The sequence below is a fragment of the Podarcis pityusensis genome (assembly GCF_964106645.2).
Source record: "Podarcis pityusensis genome assembly, chromosome: 4".
NCBI classification, from domain to species: Eukaryota; Metazoa; Chordata; class Lepidosauria; order Squamata; family Lacertidae; genus Podarcis; species Podarcis pityusensis.
The window spans coordinates 98,575,615-98,603,039 of record NC_138027.1 but is presented as its reverse complement, the minus strand read 5'-3'; the positions used below and the strand labels follow the sequence as shown (position 1 = coordinate 98,603,039).

Below are 27,425 nucleotides of genomic sequence, written 5' to 3'. Positions count from 1 at the left end.
CCAGGGATGTGCACCTTGAGAAGACTAGAATCTCACTGATCCCACATTGAGAGGCATCAGAAGGCTGGACCCCCCACCCAGCTATATACTCAAAGACACCTGAAGGTGCACTCTTCTGTTGTTTCCAAAAAACATGGATGCCAACAGACTCATGCATGTTTTTTATAGGGAGCTTTTAATTCTACAGTCAGTCTTCAAAGTATACAGCCTATATCTGTATACTGCCTTTACATTTCTACAATACCGAACTTTAAGTTTTCTCACTGCATAACAACTCTTAATGTAATACGAATCCACTGTGGATGGCGTGAGAGTGAAGAGTAGGGGTGGCTGGCCCAGCAAAAGGGTCAGTGACCCCCCACCCCCAAAAGCTGTTGGGAAAGTGTTCATGCAACAGAAGTCTGACAGCTGGTGACACCTCTCCTGTTCCTTACAGCATCCTGCCTGTATGAGTCAGCTTCTGGGATGGGATGGGCCTCAGGCTCATGACGCTCCCCCTGACATTGGTCATGACCACTGGAGCTTGCAGTCAGTCCCGGTTAACAACATAATTAAAACACACCATTATTCAAAATAAAGCAGATACTAATTACAGTGCATATTTTTTCTCTTTTGATAAATGGATCACTGTAGACACTGTAGTATTCACTTTAAGGAACTGGGAACCTCACTGGTGATTTTATAAAAGTGTATTTATTTTCCCTTCCGAACAGTTGTATTCATTGCTAAATAAAATTTGACTTGGAGCTGAATAAACCATATGGCTGAGCTTGCTTGAAAATGAGAAAGTAACAGGTTTTCCTGACAACCAGATGAATTCTGTTTGGAGAGTTCTCCAAGGGAGATGTATTGTACGAAACTGGATTTGTGTCTGAACAGTCTGTCATGTTATATTCTCGGGAATCAGCACGCCTGAACATTATGTCAGTTTTATAATAAGTTAGCAGATGAATAGCTCCATCCAAAAAATATTTCTGCTACTGTTGAGTCCTGTTATTCTGTCTACATTAATAATAATAATAATAATAATTAGTAGTAGTAGTAGTAGTAGTTTTGGGACTGAAATCATTTTAAAACAATTCAGTGAACTTCTGCCATATCTAAAAAAAAAATTAGTTGACAGATTTTAAACAAACAAGCGTGAATTATGTCACCACTTCTCAAACTTCCTTGGGATGCAGTTCTACATGACTACTCCAAAGTAAGCTCCACTGAGATCAGTAAGGCTTGTAATTATAAAGCAGGGGTCGGCAACCTTATTGGGCCATAGGTATATTTGGAAATTGGAGTAATTGTTGTGGGGTTTATACACACACCACAGCCTATTCTGTTGGCTACAACTGAATGCTCCTTTCAAGCCTAATATATAGATATATATTAATTACAGAAGAAAACTAGCAGTGGAAATGGAGATGTTTATTGTACTTGGCATTTTAAAAAGGTTGCCTGAACTGCTTGTTGTGACTCAACCTTGTGAATGGCAAAGTAACTGAAACAGTTTTTGGGAGACCTTCTAAACATAGCTGTCAACGTTTCCCTTTTTTTAAGGGAAATTCCCTTATTCCGAATAGGATTCCTCGCAAGATAAGGGAAAATGGTGACAGCTATGCTTCTAAAGCCAACAGCCCTATTAGTAAACAACTGTGCAATACTTTGGTTTCTAGACTGTCTTATCTGGCTGTAAAGAATGCTTCTGGAAGTGACAGCAACAAACTGTAATACCCTGCATGCTGGGACCCCTGTGAGGGCCCATGACAGCATGAATTAGGACTCCACATGAAGCACCTGCCCTTTCGATAGCGACAAAACTCCCACTGACATATCTTATCATCCTAAGCTCCAGCTATGTTACCCTGGCTTTATCTGTCAATTGTGTATTTATCCACATTTTTTGACACTCAGCGAGTCACGATAATCAAAGCAACCATCACATAACTGTGTTGTTAAGAATATATCTTTTTTGAGATCAAGGTAAATCGAATGACTTTTCCTCCTGCAAGAAGGTTTTGAACTACATACACAAGAACCTTCCACAGTTACTGACCTGAGAATTTACTTTTCCTGAATTTTAATTCATTTTAACAAATGTTGACTTAAAAGTTGACTTCAGGTACACTGATGTTTGTATGCTACTCTACAACCCATTAAGCCTTCTGCACAACATATGGTAATATCGTTTTGCCAAAAGACTAAATACATTTCTTTGTCTGAAATACGTAACCAAACTCTGACGATGTGCACCAGAAAGACACATTTTATTGTGTGCCCAGGCAGACCTCAGATGAAGGGAAATGCTCTGGGGTCAACTCTGCTGCTGGTGTCCCCTTTTATCCTTTAGGAGTGGACTGGAGTGAAGACTGTTCATTCCTGGGCCGCTACTCTTGCCCCACCCCCCCAGACCGCTGCAGATAGGCCAATTTGAAAAGGGGTTTTAGACGGGAACCCAAAGCAAACTCTGTGGTGACCAAGGGGTGGGCAGAGCAACGGTCAGTGGAGCAGCATGACTGCTGGAGGACAGTGGGGCCACATGCTGGGCCACAAACCTCACCCACTGCCAAACCCAGTGGGCATATATTGTTGAACATAAATGCCTCTCAATCATCATCAAATTTACCTGTTTTCCAAAAAGCTTGCAACAAACCAGATATGACGAGAGCATTTTTAGCAAACTAACTTTCTCCTAGTTAAAACCCATTAACACAAAAAATGAAGGCCTGAAAAATTAATAAATTGGAAAGCTCTCTCTCTCTGTGTGTGTGTGTGAGTGTGTGTGTAACTGACTTGCTCTCAAAGTTTGTAAATGTTGGCTAATAACATAAAACAGGTATTGTTGCCAGCTAAATCTCATTTATTCTGTTATTTCACTAGGTGGCCTCATTAAGATCCATTTCAATTGGGGTTTAGGCCATGTTTTGTAGTGGGAACTGTATTAGTAACCCATATGATGACCTCTGTCGGGATAGAAAAAGGGAAAATGTGTTGCTATTAATTCTGCTTGATCTCACGGCAGCTTTTTCGATCATGGTATTTTTTCTGGAGCAACTGTCCAAGCTCCAAGTGGTTGGCACCACACTGCAATGGTTCAATGCGGCTCATAGTAAAATGGCAGGAACAGTCCACTACCTCTCACTGGCCACACTCTTCTCTACCAGGATGCACAGAAGATGAAGGGAGAGGATGCAGCAACTTGCTTGCTTGGCCTTGCAAGGGATTTTCCTGATGTGGAGGGAGGCGATGGAGGAGATACTACACATGGCAATAAAGCATGACAATTCATGACAACATATCAGTGGTCTGTTACAGGATTCAATTTCGGAACTAAATGGACAGAGTGTGAACAATAAGGAGGAAACAAGATATTATTGTAGAGAATATTAATATCATGAAGATATTACTGCAGAGGAACCTGTGACCTATTCACATGCTGACATCCAATAATGTACGTGGTACCTTGCAAAAGGTTCCTCTGTTTCTTTACCTTTTAGCTATGGGGAAGTAGCAGAACACTTTATCCCACTTTCCTAACTCCAGAAATTACATTTTCTGGGTGGAAAAATAAATAAGGGGAGGAGTCTGCAGGGTTTTTCACACATCGCCCAAAAAAGTATATGTAAAGCCATCTCCGCCTTTTTTTTTTTTTAATAACACACATTTCTTATGAGCAGGTAATTAGATCTAATTATATAATCCTCTAGCTAGTATTTTAATCCAGTCTATTATGTTTATGAAGTCTTCTTTATTGATTTTTTTTTCTTGTTTTAACTAAAGGGAATAGCAAACAGAAAAGGATGTAAGAGCATTATAAAAACAAATATACGCCAACACCCTAGGGATTTCTTCAAATCTTTTTCTTGTAAATAGATTTGAAAGAAAAAAGATGTGCTATTTTGATTTCAAGAGGGAAAGGCAAATCATTTTTCCCCCAATTTTTTTTCCAAGACAGAGAACTCTTACCCATGTAAACACTTTATAGCAGGCTGTGTAGCCCAGTGGTGTCTGCTTGAGACTGGTACATGCTCTCCAAGATCGCATGTAGAGGTCTTTCCTACTCCCATAACAGGCATGTAACAACAACTGATGAATTTCTTATTTCTAGATAGCACCACACACCTTTCATCCAAGTCTTTCATTTACGATCGAGGACTGACTGCTAAATGCTGAGACAGGCTTTGGCTAGGGATTATAGGTGAGTGCTTAGGGGTTTGCTAGGAAGGGCAACACAGATTATTTCCCTGTGGGGAAGGACAAAATCCTAGAAAGGGTCTAGAAGTGTTTTACTGGCTTAGTAATACAAATCAACATTCTAGTAGAAATCAGTTTAATTAGAAACAAGTTTAAAGTGGAAGTTATAGGTACATTCTTAATTATTTCTGATTGAAACTATTAAGTTCTAACCCCCATCTTGTGTGTTTAAATAAAATTCCAGTTTTGCACCCAACATGCCTCATCCGTACTCCAGCATCCTGTGCAAGCTGCCCAAGGGAAGAGACCAACAGTGGCGGCCATGGGATGTCTCCCACCCACTTTCATCATGGTAGAAGCATCTTTAGGTCTACACATTTGAAAACTTATCCAAAAGATATTATGCTTCAATTGCAGGATTCAGGAGCCAGCCCTGCTGCTTAATAAGGGTTTCAAACCATATGAAACAACCACTCGTGTTTTAAAACCCTAATTAAACATATTGTTTCCTTTTCCCTTTCCGCCGCCATCCAACTGCACTGCAGAGAGCAGGACTGAACTCTCCATCCACCAGTTAGGGAAGGTAATGTTTCCTGCAGAGAATGTCCTGGTGAATCAGGGCAGGACTGAATGCTTTGTTCACCAGCTGGTGGGCAGAGGCTGCCTTCCCTTCCTTCTCACACCCCACACCAAACACCAAACTTTTAACAAATAGCTCAAGTTGATCCAGCAATGCCTCAACCCAAGCTAGCTAAAGTCCGGATCATCAGAAACTGCCTCAATTCAGTTCAGGATCCATGTTTCAGCCAGATGAGGTGCAAAGCCCGAATACGTAACACCTTGGTACATTAACCTTTCCTCCAAGGTTACAAATGAAGCAATCTTTTGAGTGCCTTTGACCCCAAACCTGAAGTCTTTCACTGAAACCAGTTTGTTGTTAACTGAAATATTAACAATTTTAATGCTTTCTTCTGTCTGCATAGGAAATCTTCAAAACATTTGTATTCAGCAGAAGGGGTGAATTAAACTTTTATTCTCAAATTTAAAATTTCATATGGTTTAAGTTTATTAAATTTTAATGTGAATGTGGAGATTCTGAAATGCTCACTTTAATAGAGAGTAGCTATATATCTCCCAGAATGATAATAAAAAGCCCTTTCCCACAAGTCTTACAGGCACCTTTCATTCTTCCCTTTCAAACTACTTTTCATAAATGCATGAAAAAGTCAAAACAAATAGAAGTAATCTAGGAGTTCATATTTGTACAAACTTTATCAAAAACCTGACTGCAAAAAACGAAACATGGCCCGTGTTTAAAATCTCCAACAGAAATAGTATTCACAGGTTGTTAATTTAGGATTGTTTTTGTATATCAATAATCCATGTTCCTACAAGCAGGGGATTCCAGAAAGCTTTAAAGCTCATGCACACTCTTCTTCACCTTCCAAGACTATCTCATGTTTCTTCAATCTTGAGTTGGCTCTGGGAATGTGGATTCACGATTAAATGCCAGTTGTGTATACCCTTCTACTAAGACTTACAGTGCTTTTCACCTTCTAGCATTCCAATTTGGATATGGTACCATTTTCAAAAAGATTGGAGAATGAATAATGAAAGCAACACAGGGAAGCAGTTGCAAAACTTTTGTAACATTCCAAAATTTTAATGTTTGGGTTCCCGGGCATAATGTGAGGGAAAGCATATTGGCAGGCACCACCTCTGCCATCTAGAAGGGAGAGACATCAATAGGCTGTCTTGCCAGGGTGGCACAGCTTATTTCAACTTTGCAAGTCTCTCCTAAACCTAGTTTCCCTGCCTGCTTGCAGGAGGAGGGAATCCTAAGCTTTTGTGCCTGGCCCATTACCCGGGATCAAACCACAGAGGTGATGATATCCTTTGACACCATTTGTGAATTAATAGTACTTTTGGAGTGCCTTTGTAATTGGTAGCCGACAATCCCTCATCCTAAATGAAGGTGTAGGAAAATGCCACTTTTGAACAATATGGAGAACGACACTGAACAAGAACTATACGATGCTCAAGTTTTCAGTTCTCTGCACTTCACTAAACATCCTAGCAGGTATTCCACCATTGTCTATGTGCAGTGTATTCCTAACTAATGATGTAGATTTGGGAGATCTGTCTGCATGGTGCCCCGAGTCCCTTCCAATTGTTGGGTTCCCACATCTGTGGTGGGGAGGAGGTAAAGCGAACTCATCAATCCAGTCCCCTTGTCTAGGCAATAGTTGTGAATCAGAATAGTTAAGTACCATAATTACTATAACCAATGAAGTTTTTCTGTGTCTTGGGGCAAATGGGTGGGCTTTTCCCCTTCCCACCTGGCTGGAAGGACAATAGAAGAGTAGCCAGTTGTGAGAGAACTGGGCAGAAATGCAGGCCAGGAATCTGGAGGTAGACACATGCTTGATTTGTGCTGGAATCCAAGGCTGTGACTAAGGGAGAAGCAAGATGTGTTGGGGTGTTAATACTGTGAGCCCCTCCATCATAGGCTCATGTTGTATATATGTGCAAATAAAACAATGTAAATTCTAAAGACACCGCAGTCTCTGCTGACCTCCTTTCCAAGGAAACCAAACCCTGGAAACCCTGGAATTTCTCTGCTTAGACAGTGGGAGGCGTGTAATACTATGCATATTGCATACCAAATGGCATCACTTTTTAATATTTGCTTAACTGAAAAGAAACTGAAGGCAAACAAAGAAGAGGTTCTTATATTCCCTTGCAACTTTCTTCTCCCATGATTACAGTTTCATTTTGTAAACAAAACAGGGTCTAAAGAATTCAGTGCTTAATTTCTTTAAAAAATAAACCTAATAATGCAAAAGTCCCAACAAAGGCATAAATTGTTCAGCTCTTAATGGGCTGAATTACTCATCCCTAAATGGCTTGGTTCCTACACATCATATGGTCTGATCCTATGCATGTTTATTGAAGTAAGTCTATTGTGTTCTGTGGGCTTACTCTGAAGTGTACACAGAACTGCAAATTCAGAAGCTGCTGTAGCAGATATTGGAAGCTGAGGTAGCAGAATGGTTAAGCGTATGAGAAATGAGTTCCAGACTCAGATCTCAACTCAGCTATAAATTATCCAGGTGAACTTATGCAAGCCACTGATATGTTGACCTGGATGCTATGTTTAACTTTGTCCTCAATATGATCTATCTCCATGTCACAATTATTTTTGCTCTGTTGTAATGGCTCACTGTGTGGGCTGTCCTAGCCACATGGATACTTTCCCAGTATCCAGCATTGACAAAAACACTTTTCATATGATCAGGAAGATTGGCATTGCAACTGTTGGAGAAATTGCATCAGGGTAAGGACAGTTGCCACAGGGACAAGGTTTTTTGTTTTTTGTTTTAATTACATACTTCTTTTGGGGCACAAGCAAATTGTCTGAGCAGTTTACTGCAATATTAAAGCAAAACACCAACATATTCATAGAGTTAAGGGGGGAAGCAATCAGCAATAGAAAAAAATTACATAAAGACCAGATTAAACTAACAAACTAAACCTAACACAATTTAAAAGTCCTACACTATGAAAATGGTCCACTTGGCACTGAAAAGATAACACAGTCAGCATCACTCAAGGATCCCTGAGGTGCACGTTCAAAACACACAACACAGAATACATTATCAGAATCTTCACCTAACTCATTTTAGCCATAAAAGAGACTGGCGGGAGGTAGCATATAGATCTCACGTGGTCTGACAGGGATAGGGAGCTGAAATCACTCCACTGTCATGGTCAGACCAATTTCTGGTGAAGTTTGGATTTGCTATGGCTACTTCTCCCTGTAGTGGTGGGAAACCAGTTTAAAATGCCCATCCATGGAGACTTATGGAAGCCGCTGGATTTCTGCTTTTCCATTGGAGATAAGTGTCGATCCAGCTGAGCCTCTGGAGCTGCTGAACGGAGAGATGAAATGGGCTATTTATTGGCATAAACACTCATAATTGTCCTCTCTGCTATGGAGCTTGTTTTGATCCCTGATATACCAGGGACTTCCAAGTGATGAAACAGGATGGGCAAAGGCTAGAGCACAACAGGTGGAAATATTGCATTGAACCCCACCGAATGCTGATTAGAGTGCATAACTGTGTCTGCTATGCGGTGGGGAAGGTGCCAAAGAAGTCCTGTCTCTGTCACTTGAGGCACAGGTAGTCTCAGTGGATGTAGTAAAGATCTTCAGTCCAGAAACCTGTTCATTTTCTTATCTGAACAAAGCCTTGGTTTGGCTTAGTTGAGATCCATTGTGGTGTAGTGGTTAAGAGCGGTAGACTCGTAATCTGGTGAACTGGGTTCGCGTCCCCGCTCCTCCACATGCAGCTGCTGGGTGACCTTGGGCTAGTCACACTTCTCTGAAGTCTCTCAGCCTCACTCACCTCACAGAGTGTTTGTTGTGGGGAAGAAGGGAAAGGAGAATGTTAGCCGCTTTGAGACTCCTTCGGGTAGTGATAAAGCGGGATATCAAATCCAAACTCTTCTTCTACTTCTTAGCATGTCAGTGCTTAATATCTAACTTTAAAAGGCTTTTGTTAGTATTATTATATTATCTAGGAGACAGTCTGTGTATTACCTTGAAAACACATCCCTATGATAATAGCACGTTTATCTACAGCAGCTGTCCAGCAGGACCATCACCATGGCATGGGGAATCCTTTAGTGTATCATATGCAACAGTCTTAAAAATTCACCTTCTTTGCTCTTCTTCTGACATGTGCGGTCTAGGGCTGAAGTAGAGTCCAATATATTTCTCTGAACTCCCTTCCTGATTTATCCCAACTGCATGATTTAGGGCAGATGTGGATTAACATCCATCTTAAAAGGTCTGTTTTTTGTTTTTCTTTTACAAAGCAAAAACATTTATCAGGATCTGTTTACAAAAGTGAAAACATAGCTAATCTATGTTAAGGGCACAGTCATTCTTACATAAGCTTAGCACTCCTTCCATGAATCCGAGTGACAGCAGGCACTGGTTGTTTCACTGGAAATTGGCCAGCATCAGTAGACTGCAATCTATCTTCTGACCTCCCATGATTAAGGTATACAACCATATTATTTTAGTTTTATACCATTTAACTGCAACACTCAGAGGATCCTGGTGTTCTTCATCCCTAGTCCTTCATTCAGAGATCAATTTCCACGATTTCCTGGGAACAGAGAATGGTTGCTATACCAGTTTAAGTCTGTAACGTAAATATACCGTTGGTGTTCCAATACTCCTGAAAGTGAACTTGTAGATAAGTAAGTTTAATGTTTTGTTTGGTACAGCATTTGTTTCACCAGTACATGATCCTTTAAATGGAGATGAAGAATTCACAGGCATCCCCCAGCTCCTCTTTACTCCCATAGGAGAGCATAACATCTTGAGGTTTAAAAAAAGGAAAGGAAAAGGAAACTCCAGTATCATAACTTTAAAATGAATCCTATTGAAAAGGTAGAAAAATAATGGCAGTGCTGTGGAAGAGGCTTAGTGTAAGACACAATATTGTCATTTTAACCCTGTTATAAGATTTTCAATATACTTGCTCTTTCACATATCAGTCTTCTGTAACTTAATTCCCAATGGCACTAAATCCTATTAAGTATGTATCAACACAAAAAGTGCAGCAAGGTTGAAATATGTTCATAGACAGCCATAATAAATTCATTCAAAAATAATTATCTACTTGATAAACAGGTCACCACCCACAGATTATTTACCCATCTAAGGTTGTCTGGTGTATAAATCCTTGGTAGCTGTCAAAAATAACTGCACTGAGTACAAACACCATGGACACATTGCACTCACTACATTGGCAAAGAAAAAGTGTTTTATATAAGTTGTTCATGCATTCTAACACTGTGACACCAGATGGCGCTGTGGAGTTCCATTTTTGCCAACCCAATTTCTCATACAAAGTTTGCAACGCGTTTTATTGAAACACTTCTTTCAAGGGTCTAGATCATGCCCATGTTTTTAAATTGTTGCACAAGGAACATGCTTTCAAAAAAGCATATCACACACACACACACACACACACACACACACAAAACAACATGTGAAATAACACATGTAGTTGATTAGACCTAGGGCATCCAGTATCAAACTTGACTTTTGTTCACATTGCACTCACAGCACAATTCATAGCTGGACATAATTAGCAAGAAGCAATTTCAGCTGGCTAGTTTCCACTTGGATAACTCTTCCAAAAGCACCTAACCACCTTATCAGAAACCAGCCAGAGTCCCTGAGACTGTTGATGGATGATCTTACCCGTCTTAATGCTACTTCCTGTTTGCCTCCCCTTCTCTCTCTCAACAATAATGATTTCTTTGGCAGTCCATCACTGGATACCTGCCACTTCTTGCTACTTACTACACTATTCAGTTCTCAGCATCTCTCTTCCCTGTCTCATTCCAAGCCTGCCATTTCTGAATCTGAAGCAGTCAGATCACCCATGTGTTTCATTTACCCCTATAATTGTTCAAAACATATTAAAAAATTTTACTAAACATTTTCAATCTTGATCTATGCCCAATGATTATTTGTGAAATTTGTATACAGTGGTACCTCTGGTTACATACTTAATTCGCTCCGGAGGTCCGTTCTTAATCTGAAACTGTTCTTAACCTGAAGCACCACTTTAGCTAAAGGGGCCTCCCACTGCTGCTGCGTGATTTCTGTTCTCATCCTGAAGCAAAGTTCTTAACCCAAGGTACTATTTCTGGGTTAGCGGAGTCTGTAACCTGAAGCTTATGTAACCTGAAGCATATGTACCTTCCACCCAGCAGTCGGTGAGGGTGGGACAATCAAGGTGATGCTACTCACCTGTCTTCCCAGGTGTGAATGTTGATGCCAATTCCTTAGAGGGAGGGGGTGGGCAAGAGGAGCTCAGTGTGGTGCAAGTGGAGCAACAGATTGGGGGCTCAGCAAGGTGCAGGTGCAGCAGCAGCAGGAGAGTCAAATCAGGGCCCTACAGTTTACAAGAGGGGTCGGCAAACTAAGGTCTGTGGGCTGGATCAGGCCCAACTGCCTTCAGGATCTGGCCCGCGGACTGTCCGTGGATCACCGTGGGGATTCTGTTCATTCAGGCTGTGCCCCCTCACAGAAACACATACACACACCGCGGTGGCGCCTCCTCCCTCCCTCCTCCTGGCTTCTCTCTGCCCTGCCTAGAGGAGGAAGGGGGCTGGGCTGAGCGCCATTTTAAGCAGCCCCTCTCCAGAGCCAGCCCTTTCGTGCCACTCATCTTCCCTCCGCCATTGCCGCCGCCACCCTGGTGCTCCTGTGGGCCAGAGAGAAGAGCGGACAAGCTCACTCTGCCTACCCACGAGAAGCGGCGGCGGCAGTGGTGGTGGTGGTGGCGGCAGCCCCTGGGAATGTAAGCGCAGCAGATGCGGCCAGAGGGTGGGGAGGAGGACTACTTGCCCCCCTTGCCTCTTCTTCCAGCTCCCCCCCCCCCGGGCCACTTCTCCAGCCCACCACAAGATCTGAGGGACAGTGGACCGGCCCATGGCTTAAAAAATTTGCTGACCCCTGGTTTATAGGCTAACACACCTGCATAATCATAACTTTACAAATATAGAGAAATATTAAGAATCACATAGTGGGTTGGAAGCAGACCAGCACATTTGTGAACAGAAGGGAATAGGATCCAACAGAAGTTCCCATGTAAAGAATGAGGAAGGAGTTAATTTTTGTCGGTTTTGTGTTCCTGCTACAGCCTCCAGCACCACCTCTCAGTAACACTTCCCACCCATTCCAGAGGGTCAGCCTTTCAGGGTCACAATGGAGTGGATGGGAAAGAGGAATAAGCAAAAACAAAAACCAAACACCTTTTCCCTTTCTTCAATGGGACAATAAATTTCTGAAATTGCAGGTAACTGTCACTGAACATGGGTCAAGTCCATGTGATACAGAATGATCCCATCCTAGTTGGTGGATGCCGTTTGCTCTCGATTCAGCCCTTACATTTTCAGCTCTTAACCTGACATGGGGGCATCTGCTATCTACACATGGTGCTTATTTGAAGTGCTGTTTATTGCTTTCATACTGCTCTTTCATACCGTGGGGCACTAAATATTTCTGTGTTAATTTCTTTAATTGTAAGCCAACCCAGGAGGTGCTCCACAGCAGAAACGTTCTCTTAACACAAGAGAAATTGCATCACCGTGTCAATGACAATGGATACTGCAGATTGCAATGGTAGCCAACATCTCACCATTCAATGCTAGAAAGCATCAACATCCATCGCATATCAGAAGCTGGACAGGGTTGTCTGACAGTCTGTAGAACCTAGTACAGTGACACCTCGGGTTACATACACTTCAGGTTACATACGCTTCAGGTTACACACTCCGCTAACCCAGAAATAGTGCTTCAGGTTAAGAACTTTGCTTCAGGATAAGAACAGAAATCAGGTTCTGGAGGTGCGGTGGCAGCAGGAGGCCCCATTAGCTAAAGTGGTGCTTCAGGTTAAGAACAGTTTCAGGTTAAGAACGGACCTCTGGAATGAATTACTTAACCCGAGGTACCACTGTAGTCAAAGAATAAATAGTATGTAATGGGGATTATTCTAGCATTAATTTCACTGGGATTTAGTCTGAACTCTATAGTTCTTTGCCATCTGTTTTCTCCAGTGATTCAGCTCACCTTCCCCCTTCTCATTCTTATTTTCTGTCACCACTCTTTCTCTTACTCCCTATTTACTCCTCTACATTTGGGTCATGGGAGGGGGGGGGTTGTCAAACGAGATATCAGGTATAGTGAAGCAGATTTTCACGAAAATGCTGAATCTGAATTTAATTCACTGCATCAGTGGAGAACTGCTTGGGTATGTATATCTGACAAATTTTTAGGGCACAACCCTATATTTGAGTTCTGCCAGGTAAGGAACCATAGGATTTGGTGGAAGTCATGATATGTTTATGGAAGACAAGATATGATAACATGAAAAAACTCCAGTGGAACTATTTTTGTGTTGAACAATCTTTTTTAAAGTTGATAAATATGGAGCATTATTTGGCAGATTTAACAAACAATGCTCCCATGTAAATAACTGCTCCCTGGTTAATGAATTAAACTGATACCTAACGCAAGGTGGTCTCTAAGAAACTTACAAACATGCTTTAAAACATACAAAATTGTTCCAAAATGTTTGTTAAATTCTGACAGCCATTTTTTAATGTAAAACACAAGCCGCTAAAGAATACAAAGAAACACAAACTCATCAGCAAACCCAGAACAACAGGCCTGTTACAAGGCTGCAGTCTTAGGAACAGCATGCATGTGAAAGAGGTGCAGCCACAGCATGTGAAGATTTAACAAGAATGAGCAATTTTAACCGCTACCCTGGGCTCCACACAGCGGCGTAGCGTGGGTTGTCAGCACCTGGGGCAAGGCAAGTAATTTGCGCCCCCTAACCCGGGGCAAGGCAAGTAATTTGCGCCCCCTAACCCCTAACCTGCCGCCGCTGCCAGCTTCTTCTTGCTGCTGCCTGGTCTGGTCTGGTGTGGTTCTCTCCCGCGCTCAGTGCCGCGCTGGGCGGTCGCTGCACTGTCCCTCCCCCAGATAGTCCCTCGCTCTCTCTCCGCACCGCACGCCTGGCACCCACCCCCTCCACAGTGGGCGGCGACCTAGCGGCTCGGATCGGATTCGCACAGCCAGCACTGCAGTGAGAGAGAGTGAGTGAGCCAGGTAGGGGCAGAGAGCTGCGAGTGCGAGCGCGCGCCCCCAGATGTTGCGCCCGGTGCGGCCGGCCCCCCCTGCACCCCCCACGCTACGCCACTGGCTCCACATAATATTACCTGCCCTGCTCTTCACCCCACCAGCCACAATGGGCATCATAAGGTAGTTTTTCTGTTGAAAAGGAAGGACACGGAAAGTTTTTTTAAAAAAAGAAATCCTGACTTCTGTTTTAAACTTAATGCTAGGAAAGCTTATAGCGAGAGTAAGATTTACAGCTTGATCCTCATTTAATCACAGTGGTTTTAATGGGATGGAAACTGAGAATCACAATTGAATCAACTGAAAGCATAGCCAAGACTTTACTGTGCCATAAAACAAATTTGGGATGGGGGTAAACTACACCGGAGCAATGTCACAAAATACAGTGTCATGCTAGTACGGCATGACTATTATGCTGGCACTGCAAGGAGAAATATCATCACAAAAATATAGGGACCAGAGTAGGTTTCTTGTTCAGAGGAAGGACAACCCAACTTTATGTTCTATCTTTATGTTTTATGCACCTGATAATATACCCATCCACATGAAAAGAAGGTCTTGCTCTCCTTTTGCTATAATTTGAATTTTGAATAATGAAATGAGTTCTGAAGGAAGAACAAAAGAAGGCACCCAAGCAGTTCAACAGGGATTAGTTCAAGCACAAGGATGCAGAAATCTAACCAGTTGTGCACCTCCACTAGCTGCCTATATAAATCTGCTTCCATTCAAATCCCTAGTGTAGAATTTGAATACATTTTCTTTTTCTTCAATTTTGAAAGCTGAAATTATGGAGAAAAAACTTATTTCAGGTTGTTTAGGAAACTGCTAATAAAAATATTAAATTTATCAGGGGCTGCAATCTAGGGAGAAAAAAACTTTCCAAAAGAATTTGTATTCATGGTCAAAGATTCTTATTTATAAAATGACACCTGTGTAGAGGCTGAGCTAGTAGCTCAAATGGTAATTAGGCAGATGGCACATAAGAGCCTTTGTTCTATTTAAAACTTTTATTTCTTTATCCATTTTGGGATTCAGAAGAGACACTTACAATCCTTTTTCTAAGCATCTTTGCTGGGATATAAATTTCAATGTTCTCGGTTGCATTTAATTCCACGCAAAAGGTCATTAGGACTGGGGTATTACTATAATAAGGTTATGGGAACAGTAGAATCCCATTTATTTAAAGAAAGGGGGAAAGGAAGGAATTGGGTTGCGAGATGAAGAAAATGCACTGTGAGTGCATCAAAAGAAAGATGGAAGCTCACAAAATGAGGACACATAAAATGGCAATTCAAATGTATTCACAGAAGTTTTTAGCAATAAACAAAAATGTCAGTCCTTTGCATAAAAACCCTCCAGAAAATGTTTTGCCTACAAATGCAATGCTCCAAACTTTTACTCTGTGATCTGAATCCAAGTGAAGTGAAACAGGATTTCAGCAAGATGTCCCCAATGTCTCTTGGTATGAAAATCCAGCCTTTACAAGTTCCCATTGTTGCATTAATAAGGATTTTCCAAAGCTTGTCTCCTAACTTTTCAAGGAGATTATAGAAATCTAGTGTAAAATAAGGAACTAAAAAACAAACAAATAAAAAAAAATCCCTCTAATACATAGACGATGCTTAATTCCTCTGAACTTGTGCTATGGCACTGTATGAGTGGGGAAGAAGAAAGAGTACGAAGGCAGATACCAAGATTGGTTCACCTCCTGGCAATAACTATCCAAGGCTGAATAGGTTCAGTGATTAATCTCAATATTTACGCATTTCATGACACCTTTACCTTTGCTAGCTAAAAGACCAGAAAATAAGTAGCATGTTACCACTGCAGTCAGATTTTGAGTACAAATAGGACAGAATATTGGGTTTTTGAGTTACCATAATGTAATTTTATTCATTTGTTCATTAAATTTGTATACCATCCTTCATCCGAATCTCTCATAAGAACACAAGAGCCTGCTGGATCAGGACAACAACCCATCTAAGTCCAGCTTCCTCTTCTCGGTTGCCACCCAGGTGCCCAAATGGGAAACTTGAAAGCAGGATTCAAGCACAAGAGACCTCTGCCCTCCTATGGTTTCCAGCAGCTGGTATTCAGAAGCACTGCTGCCTTCGGTTGTGGAGGCAGAGCACAGCCATCAGGGCTAGTCGAGTTCAATAGCCCTCTCTCCATGATTTTGTCTAATCCTCATTTAAAGCCATCTAGGTTGGTGGCCACCACTGGCTTCTGTGAGACTGACTTCCACAGCTTAACTAGGTATTGTGTGAAAAGGTGCTTTATTTTGTCTTCTCGAGACTCCCAGCATTCTGCTTCAATGGATGTCTATGAGTTCTAGTGTTACGAAAGAGTGGGGGGAGGACTTGTTTCTGATTCCTTCATCCATGCCATGGACAATTTTCTAAACTTCTATCATGTCCCCTCTTCTCTAAACACCCATTTTCTCTAAAATAAAAAGTCCCAAATACTGCAACCTTTCTTACTGGGGAGCTTCTCCGTTCCTTGATCATTTTGGTTGCCCTTTGCTGAATATTTTTCAAGACTACAATGTCCTTTTTGAAGCAAGATGACCAGAATTATATGCAGTATGGCAAATGTGGTCACGCCATAGTTTTGTATAACTGCATTATAATAAAGGCAACTTTTCCCCACTTTCCTTTCCTAATGATCCCTAGCACAGAATTTAAATTTTCACAGGTGTTGCTCACCGGGGCAACATCCTCTTTGAGCTATCTGCTACAACCCTGAGGTCTCATTTCTGCTAAGTCACCACCAACTCAGACCCCACAAATGTATATTGTGAAATTATTATTATTATTATTTGCCTTTGCATGTATCATTTTACACTTGTTTACACTGAATTGCATTTGGCATTTTACCACCTATGCACCGAGTCTGGAGCAGTCCTTTTGGAACTCTTCACAATCACTTTTTGTTTTAATGACCCTGACAAGTTAGTAACATCAGCAAACTTGAGCACCTCACTGCTCACTCCAAATTCTCAATCGTTTATGAACAATTTTAAAAGTACAGGTCCCTATATTGATCCTTTCAGGACTCCACTTTCTACATCTTTCCACTTGGAGAACTCTCTATTTATTCTCACTTAACCTGCAACTTAACCAAACTGGGATCCTCAAGAGGACCTCTCCTCTTATTATTTGCCTACTAAGCTTACTCAGTAGTTAGCACAATGTCATAACTTGTGTTGCTGCGGTGCGATTAGTACAGAGAATCTAGCCAAGAAATACAAAGTTAAAACTTTCTGCAAGTTTAGGCCACAATAATAGAAAGTAATGATGATAAAAAGTAATAATAATATTATCAGCCAAAGATACTAATATATTAGAAGAATCTGATAGCTTACACAAATTCTTGTATTTTAGAAATCTACTGTTGTAGTTTCAAGGAGGGTGGGAATCATCATTATTTTTCATGAATCTTGACTGCCAAGTCTAAAATAAGGGGGGAAAGACATAAGCTAAGACAATAATTGTAAGTCAAGAACTCAAAGCCTCAGGTTAAAGCAATGTCCAGTTACAAGAGGGGTCAGCAACCTTTTTCAGCAGGGGGGGCGGTCCACTGTCCCTCAGACCTTGGGGGGGGGGGCTGGACTATATTTTTTTTGGGGGGGGGGCAAATTTCTATGGCACACAAATAACCCAGAGATGCATTTTAAATAAAAGCACACATTCTGCTTATGTAAAAACACCAGGCAGGCCCCACAAATAACCCAGAAATGCGTTTTAAATAAAAGGACACGTTCTACTCATGTAAAAACATGGACGGGCCAGATTTAGAAGGCGATTGGGCCGGATTCGGCCCCCGGCCCTTAATTGCCTACCCATGAGTAGACCCTGCAATCATAACTGATTTTGGAAGTGTTGCATTCATACTACAGATTTGAGCAGCCTTATAATCTAATAAGCAAAATTACAGTCCTAATGCAGGTGAAAACCTGTAAGATGTGACATTTTTACATGGATCCTATGTGGGATGCTATCTTTCTCTCTTCTCTCAAAGCTCTCCTTTTCTGCATTTGGGTTAATTCCTTAGGCTGCAATCCTAACCACATTAAGTTAAGAGTTGCTGGCATCTGTCTGTCCTGAAAGAGACAATGGAGTGCACCTGTGAAGGTGAAGCCAAGCTGGTGTGTTAGCATCACCGACGTGACCTCCTTGAGGTGCAAGCCTGGGCAGTGTGTATGGAGGTCCTGGGCTGCCAAGGTGATGTGGTCCAAAGGAAACCAGAGCAATATGTTTGCACCAGTGTGATTTGAATAATGTTCTCAGATATATCATTAGAACACTATAAAACTACAGTATACAGTTCTGCTAGGGGGAGTGCTTTCGGCTGCAGAATGAAATTTCCCCTCTCTCTTATCTCCATACCTGCCCCCACCCTGCCATGCACATCTTAAATCTGTTCCAGAGGGTTGGGGAGGGAAGACCCATAATGTATTTAGGAGGTCTGGAGAGAACCCAGGGATAGGAGAGGGAATGAAGTTCTGTTGTACAGCCCAAAGTGCCTGAACTAGCAAAAGTATCAAGCTTAATAACACCCTTAAAATTTACCACCATGATCTTTGCTGGTAGCACGTTTTCTTTAGCTCCTGCACATTTTTGTTGTTTATGTAGCATAGTTGCTGTGTAATGAACCATGTTCATTGATAAACACACAAAAAGCTTATTTCAAGAAGATTAAACATTTTTCTTCCACAGCTGAAAACACCACAAAATTATAAAGCAGTTGCTGTCAGGCTAATTCTCATTTAATGACCTGCCTACCTCAGGCAGGTTACACAATCTGGATATATTACTATATTGAAACATTTAACACAAGATATGTTTTGTTTATAATACAGTGGTACCTCAGGTTACGTACGCTTCAGGTTACAGACTCCACTAACCCAGAAATAGTACCTCGGGTTAAGAACTTTGCTTCAGGATGAGAACAGAAATCGTGCTCCGGCGGCGTGGCAGCAGCGGGAGGCCCCATTAGCTCAAGTGGTGCTTCAGGTTAAGAACAGTTTCAGGTTAAGAAGAGACCTCCAGAACGAATTAAGTACTTAACCCGAAGTACCACTGTAATTTAAGACTCTAATGAGGTAAGGCAAAACAAGAATACAGTGAACTCCAAAGGGCAGCAGAGACAAAAATATGGCTAATTCGTTTTCCTTGGTCATTCAAGTTCAGACTGTGTTTGGCTGTTTCAAAACAACATTTTTTAAAGAAAACTGAGTATGATTTAAAGCCACAGTTCATTCTTGTGTAGAAACTCAAGACTTAACTATAAGTTACATTAATAGTGCTTTTAAAATAACATGTTTGGGATGGCCATGCCTCCCTCTTAAAAATTCTTTCCTCTGTTCTCTTTCCTACAGAATATCCCCTCAAGCTTCTGTGCATCAGGTGCCATGTAATGCAAATAGGACTTCTGGAGACAATTAGCAGCGTTAAGGGGCAGGGTGGCAGGGGAACCAGCCCAGGGAATGTGTTAAAAGCACTTCCACGTTGCTTTTAAGCAGTGCCACAATGACTCTTAAGAAAGTGGTGGCCAATCCTTAAAAATATTTTAAATAGATAAGGTGTTATTTTGAAGTTACTGTAAATTTATTGGCTAGTTTGGACTCTCTTTCTTATATCCCAAAGTTGTTTGCTATTTAACCAGAGACAGCAACAAAAAAATGAGTCAACATACAAAAAGCTCTATTAAATCCCCACCCATTTCCAGCTTTAACAGCAATGGTATTGAAGATATTATTTAATAAATAAGAGAAAAATGAAGTAAAAATGAATCATCCCCAAGCTTTTCCCTTGATCTCAGAGCACCTAGTGACCACTGAGATTATCATTCTATACAAACCTACTGTACAGTACAAACCTATACATGTTTGTTGAGAAGTAAATTCCATGGCAGCTTTGATGATTTTAAAATCCTAATGATTTCAGTTGGAGGGTCAAGTAGGTACTTGGATCTGTCCCATTGAAATCAAAGGAACTTAAAACTTTGGCTGGCATTTAACCTATGTACCCAACCAGGAAATGAAAAAGAACACTTCACATTTTTCTTCTAAATTCCCATGCCTACAGAAGAACCTCTCTTCAGGTTCAAAGCTTCCAAACATGATTGGAACTTGCTGATCATCCAAAAGGAGGCTTTGTTTCACTTTTTCTGTTCCTTCCATTTTGCAGAATCACCAGTATAGCTACAAATTCCCCTGATGCTCCCAAAGTAAGAGAACTACATGAATACCCACAAAACTTTTCAATAAAAAAGTCAAATTGTATGAAATCAGTTTCTCCGCTTCACTGCCTTGAAACTGATTCATATATTGTTATACGCACAAATGACTGCTCACACAAGCGGACCACTCCCGTGAGCAGCCTAGTAATGGGGCTGAGATCTCACACAGGTTCCCACCTGCCAATTCACATGAGCCTGTCCCATTCTTTCCAACAAAGAGCAAAGCATCTTTTATGCTTTCCAAACTAAAGTAGTGATTGAGCAATTGTGAATAAAAGACTGCGCAGAACTACACCTAGGGCACCAGACAAGGGATTCCTAACCCTGTGTTTTGCTGCCAAACAGTGCTGCTTATAGGTCAGGTATTTTTAGAGAAAAGACTGGAAGCTCAGGTGGAGGTTGTCATCTCCCACCCACTGCCTTTTATCTGAAGCACTCACTGCCACTTTCCCCCTGCTTGCCCAGGTTCCACAATGTGTTTGTGGCTTGCTGGTTTGTTTGTTATTGCAAAACTGATGAGGTGAGCACCTATTTTATGCATGTCCTTAAACACAGTAACCATTTTTCCATCTGGCATTTTCCAGGCACTACTTTCACCCATGAAACCATGAGGATGGCTGGGACTCCTCCTCCTACAAATAACACTGTTCTAACCTGCAGTTGCTCCAAAACGCTCCCAGAAGTTTGCACCGTAATTACATTACACCAATTTTTGGTTTCTCACTGGTTTTTATTTGGGAGGTTTTTGCCATATAAAAATATACAGGAAGTTTCTTCCTGCCTGATCTAAACATTACCTATATTTTTATGCAATATACCACAGTAAGCGATTTCTCTTCCTAACACCCAGAATATGAAGGTAAAATAAGGTAATACAGATGGTTCCCCTTCAGTATTCAGAGCAAAGATAATTGAATAACACAGAAAAATGACTAGACATACAAAAGTGGTCCAGTTTTGCTAAAACAAGTAGTACTGAATCAACAGTTTTTAACTTCAGGAAGTTCAGAATTTTCCTGTCTATGTCCTTGGTCATTTGGGAAACTTCAGTTGTTTATCTAGAATCATGGAAGGATAGCAGCTAAGTGCAGATGCAACAATCTGTTGATAGTTTTGTGGCAAATACTGTACATTGATAGTTTCACAGTTAAGATTACCACTGGAGAATTTGGGGAGCATGCAACAATTTCCCCAAAGCTAGGATTTTACATGCAGTATTTAAGAAAGGCATAAACCTACTAAATGTCATCACACCTCTCTGAACTCCAGACTTAGCAGTGAAGCAAATTTAACAAGCGTCATATCCAGCAAAACACAATGATCTCTTGATACAAGCAGACAACAATTCTTTAAGTGTCTGAGCTCTTTAAGATGGGAGCTGACAATTCAGTTCCATCTTGGTTAACTGCAAAGCTGAAAATTCAGACCCCTGCCTGGTGCCTTCCTATAAATCTGAGTGGCATCCAGAAAGTTTTTAAAAAAACCCCTTTCATTTCTGTGCAAGTTTGGTACCTCCACATTTGATTAGATGTAACCCAGCCAAAATGAAACACTTAAGTTGTGGTTTTAACAGAAGCACATCTAAGCATGTACTCGTCATTCGAATGACAGACTTAAAATGGCTTAACTTTGATTTGATCATGCCTGTTGACAATTAGACATGTTCTTAACAGTCCTGATTTAACATTCAGGCACCCCAGAAAGAGAAAAAACTGGGGCACATTTAAAGTAAGTAGAGATGAAATAAAAGTTTCTGCTCTGAAAGCCTTACATACTGAGAGAAAGGAAGGCATGTTCTCTTATTGAATTAATCAAAAGGAAATGCAAACAGAATACTTCATCTGACAAAACGGAAATAGTGCATGGATATTAGTGTAAATACTTGTGAAGCTCAACCCCAAACATATTTACTCAGAAGTTCCATTAATGTCAATGACACTTGACTGACGTACTGCAACCTAGCTCCATCTTTTTGGGACTGATTGACTGACATGGACTCCAAATGTTTATGGAAACTTTGAGGGTACCACAAGGCAACGCAGCAAACACTGGCTACAGGACTTTTCTATCTGTGCATGGAGCTTTAACTGAATAGTGGATTTTTAATATGAGCCCCATACTAAAATGCTTGGGAAGCAAGACTTTAGTAACCTTTGGGACTTCTAGCAGAAGCAAATAACCTAGTAGAACAAGTTTAGAATTCATATACTAATCAGTCCAATCTTTAAGCCTTCAGCAACAATATGTATCTTAAAACTGTATCGAGAATATGAGCTTGGATATTAAAATTCATAACCTAGGTATAAAATGAGAGAATCAGAGTTCAAGTTGGTACCCTTTGTCCTACAAGTTTAAAGCCTGTCTCCAAACTTACTGTGGCTATTTGGTATGACAGAAAGGCATTCTGCATATATTCAAACACACTCATCCTTACATTATTAGTTCATGTGTTCCAGACTTATGTCCAAGCACTGGGGGGGGGGGGGATATGGGGCAGGACTCTGCTTGAGTCTAGCTCAAATTAAATTGTCTGAAGGTATTGCACAAGGTATTGCACAAAGGCAAGAGCAAGAGAGATTGCTATCAAACCAACCAAATCAATTTGAGATTACCAAGTTTTGTTACTGTGATCCCTGTCAAATGAAGAACTCCTGGATGGTCCTCCTGCAGCATAATTTTAACAAAAACCTTTGCTGTAAAACTCACTGAAGAGAAAAGATAATTATATACCCTCTTCAGCAAATCAGCATTGTCAAAGTCCATCCAAAGTTAAACACTTTAGATTTAAACAGGAATGATTTAAGCATGTCATTAATTCTCACTGAAAATGACAGTTAAAGTGCATGTGATCAGCTAGATTGTTTAACTGTAGCCTATATGCTGATCCCACCGCAGGGTCCATGCAGAGTCAGAAATAACTGCACATGAATTTGGAATGTCGGGTTCAGTTAACACCAAGTGCATGCAATGGATTTAAAACCATGTGGTAAAAGTACATGGGGCAACATGGAAAGTTCTTCCGGTTATTCATCTGGAAACTGTTTAACTTGAGCTCCATGTCCACTCCTACAACTTTAGAAAATTACTCTTCCTCACTGACTCTGTATCGTTTGGGCTGTTACACTGGCAGATTTGAAACAGCATTTGCAGAGGGGTGGAGAAGCGTAAGTGCAATTACTCTTTGCCATGGAGGAAAGCCCCAGAGTCTTGTGGCATCATGAAGGCTAAGTGCATGATCCATCAAAGATGAGTAATTTTAAGAGCCACTGGTGTTAAAGGGAGGGTTAAATGTGCACTTAAATCCCTCCCTTTGAACTCAGAGGGATATGCAGCCCTTTCCTACCCATCTTTACTCAAGTTCTACCAGTTTCCAAGTCCTGAGGGCTGGGATCTGATGCAGGCACTGAGAGTAAGCATCGCGGACACAGTAAACTGTCAAGGAAGCAATCTCGGGAGTGAGCCCCACTGAGTTCCGCTTCCAAGCGAACATGCTCAGCTGTTCATTTCAAGCAAGACCGCAGCCAGGCAGAGTGGAGAGTAGGTTCAAAGGCTCAGAAGTCTCCCAGGGTTCAGCAGGGCTTACTCCCGAGAAAGCATGCATCTGGCAGAGGTGGGCTGGGAATGTGCCTTATTTCGCGTCTCCCTCCTGTTATCCTATTGCAAAGAAGATCAAGGGGGCAAACACGTGCGATGAACTCTCCCGGGGAGTGGGGCGTCGCGAGGGTGACCAAGTGCAGCGCATTAAAGAAAACAAAAACCTACAGGGGAAGAGCACGCTGACCTTCCTAAGGAAGGCGCCTCTGTGCGTGTGGACACCCCTCGCTCCCCAAAGGCAGCCTCGCCTCGCTTGGCCAGCTGCTCCCCTGAGCGGGTACTGTACCTGTGCGCGGCCCCTTCACCTGTTGCCTGGCCTCCGCCCTCCAGGAAGGGCGCCGGCTCTTCCTTGACCTCGCGCAGCACCAGCGTCTTCTCCCGCTCGCGCGTAAACTCCCCCGGCGCGCCTGGGCCGGGCCCCTCCTCCAGGGACTCCACGTAGAAAGCGGTGCGCGGGGCCGGCTGGCGCCGCTGCTGCTCGGCCAGTCCATGGAGCCGCGTGGCGGGCAGCAAAGTCCCGTTGAGGGGCGGCGGGGAGGCAGCGCAAGGCGGCGGCGGCGGCGGCGAGGAGGACGAGGGCGACGGAGAGGCAGCTTTCTTCCAGAAGGCGCCGCTGCTCCTCTCCTGGCTCTTCAGCAGGCGGCTCTGGCTCGGCCCCCAGTGCTCGAAGCTGCTGTCCTGCTGCAAGCAGCCGCCGGCCGGGGCCGCCGGGTGGCTGAACAGTTTCCAGCGGAGGCGCAAAATGTGCTTCACGTCAAAGTCCTTCCGACCCGAGTTCGACATGCTGCTGCCGCCGAGGCCGCCGCCGCCGCCGCGGAGGGAGACGAAGAGGGGCGAGGGGCGCGCGGCGGCGGGGCTGGAGCCAGGCGCCTCTTTCCCCGCTCCGCTCGCCTCACGGAGGAGGGAATCTCCGAGGGGAAGCGGCGAAGGAAGGGGCTTTAAAAGAAGAACGGCAGAAATAAACGCAGACGCAAGGCAGGTCCGGAGGTAGACCGGGGAAAGGCGGCGGCGGCGCCCTCAGCGAAGACGGAACGAGGAGAGAGCTGACGGAGGGCGCCTCCAAACTGCGCGGAGGGCGAAGCGAAGGAGCGAGCGGGGCTCCCGCCACAGAGCGCACCGAGGGACTGGCGGGGGGGGAAAGCGCGCGCTGCTCTCGTGGACGAGGCGGCGGGGGGAGTCCTCCGCTGTGCCCCCCCCAGCCCTTTTCCAGGCAGCTCCAGTAGGAAAGCAGGTGGCTTCTTCTTCCTCCTCCTCAGCAGCAGCAGCCGCCGCCTCCTCCTTTCCCTGGCGCGGAAGTGTGGGGAAAGAGCCTGGAGTTCTTCGCTCCCCTCAGGAAGCCTTCTCTGAAGGGCTGGGGGGAAGCGGCGTCGAAAGTTGCGTAGCCTTTAAGGGCTACTTAGTCGGCGGGGAGGCGGCGCGGCTCCTCTCGGCAGGGCATATTAGCCCGCTCTCTCTCTCTCTCTCTCTCAGGCGCACGCAGCTGTCAAGGTCCTCGCTGAACCATTTTCTCTCCGCCTGCTACTGCCGCCTCTCCAGCGCCTCCCTCTCCGGCGCGGTCAATAAAGGATGCAGATGTTCAGAGAAGCCTTGGGCGGCGGGAGATGCCAGATGACCCTAATTTTAACGGTCACGCTTTCCGTGAAAACGAGGCGGCGGCGGCGGCTTTTATGGCAGGATCTTACGGCCCCTTAGAATCGATGGGATCTTCCAGGTTTTAGAGCCCCGCTTGTCCCCAAAAGGTACTCGCCATCTCTGCAGCAGCAGGCGGGGGGACTCGCGTGAAGTTTGCGCGAACAAGTAGAGACGCGGGCGAGTTTCATCTTCTCCTGAGCTCTTCTCGAGAAAGTCGAGTGCAGTCCCCACATAGTGTCTTCCTCTTCAGGATGTTGCAAGGATGTTCCAAGATTGCCACGAGCTGTGTTCTGGAGGGAGCAGGGGCAGCGATCTCCTCCTCAAACCAGCTGTGTATTTCCAGATGGCACTAAATTCAGTCGATAATGAATGAAGTTTCCCCACTGGCCTTTTCCCCACTCTCGTGCTGACATTTTGCACTCATTTGCTCCCAAGAGTTCAAACAGATCTCATCCCAAGCTGTTGAATTCCCATGTTTTTCCTGGAAGTTTTTACTCCCAGTGTTGATTTGATGTGATTTAGAAATGTGCACACACACACACACACACACACATTTTCACAGCAATAGTGGCCCAATCCTTTCTGCTGCAAACTGACTGTGGGATACCAACTGGTTGTTCCTGTCCTAGGGGGTGAAGGGGGAAAACTGTATTATAATTTAAAATCCATACAGATGTTACAGCTCAACTATGTGAGCGCAATCCAGCAGGTTTCTAAAATGCTGTTAGTTGTTCCTGGAAAGGTGTGGATTTCCTGTTCTGGTAATCTGACTTCCTGTGAGATATGGCTTGAGCCAGGCTTCCTCAACCTCGGCCCTCCAGATGTTTTGAGACTACAATTCCCATCATCCCTGACCATCCCTGCTAGCTAGGGATCATGGGAGTTGTAGGCCAAAAAACATCTGGGGGGCCGAGGTTGAGGAAGCCTGGCTTGAGCATTCCTAGCCTTCCAGAGCAGGCACACATTACAGGCCTTGCTTGCTCTCTTTCTAACCCCCTCAACCACTAGCTGCCTTATATGCAAATCTTTGGAACCCTGTAACAGATGAGGGGTTGCTGTAAAAAATTTTTGAGATGCCTCATAGGAAGCAATTCACAAATAAAATAAATAATTGTAATAATAGCCATGGGCTGTAGTCAGTGCTAATACTACACAGTCGGCCCATTGAACTTACTGGTTATGGCTAACTTTGGTTCACTCATTTCAATGGATCAACTATGAGAAGGAGCAGCATTGGCTACAACCCATTGAATGCATTGTTGAGTGAATAATTCCCCCAAATGAAAGGTCACCTCACATGCTGGAGGAAATACATTTGAGGTTCTGTAGCATTTGAAGAAGGTCTCTGTATACACAATGAGTATATGTTTACTTCATTCATTTGTTCTCTCCCACATGTATGATAGCCCCATAAAAGTTTTCAGGGGAAATTGTGGTTTATCCACAATGAAAACATGAGGATCCACCTGCAATTATGTGTGAAGTGACAGGGTACTCTGTCAGAAGCAGGATACTCTGAAGAAAAGCTCCCTTGAGTCCTATTGTTTTTCAGTGGCAATATTTAAGAACTTGCATTCATTGGTCTCATGGCTTTGCTTTCTAGTGAGCAGATATACAGGAAAGAAAGGGAGGCATTGTGCACATCAGATACAAAATGCAGAGCCTAGCTTTGGGCTGTCACGTTAATATAGGCAGACAACGGTGAACACTAGGGAGGTTCAGAGAGGTTTGCCTAGGGACATTTGCTCACCTGGGGGAGGAGGTTGCAAAGGTTGCACTATGCAGCTGGGACATAATTACTGAAGGAATAACTTCATGGTTAGAAACCAGCAGAGCAGCGGCAAAACTGCATTGCATGGCATTGCCTTCTAGCTCATAAATCATCATATAAAATGTATGAAAGACTGTAGGCAATAAAATGATACACACAGTGGCTGCAAACCACTTTCCTTACTGAAATTGGGTATTTGGAGGAGGGGAACAGGTCTCCCTTTTAAGGAAAAAATATGTACAAAAACCCCCACATGCTGTACATGTA

General features: G+C 43.0%; 1 protein-coding gene across 5 annotated transcripts in view; it reads right to left on the bottom strand.

Moving 5' to 3' along the window:
* Window positions 1-25,789, bottom strand: part of KLHL1 (kelch like family member 1) — a 130,126-nt gene extending 104,337 nt beyond the window's left edge. For 2 of the 5 annotated variants that reach the window (XM_081003045.1, XM_081003047.1), the window contains exon 1: window positions 24,042-25,776. In XM_081003045.1, the coding sequence (XP_080859171.1) occupies window positions 24,042-24,538 (497 nt within the window). In that variant the 5' untranslated portion in view covers window positions 24,539-25,776. Of the gene's footprint in view, window positions 1-24,041 lie in introns of all 5 variants that reach the window. The other 3 variants (XM_081003048.1, XM_081003046.1, XM_081003044.1) reach the window with 3 other exon arrangements.
* Window positions 25,790-27,425: the final 1,636 nt, after the last annotated feature.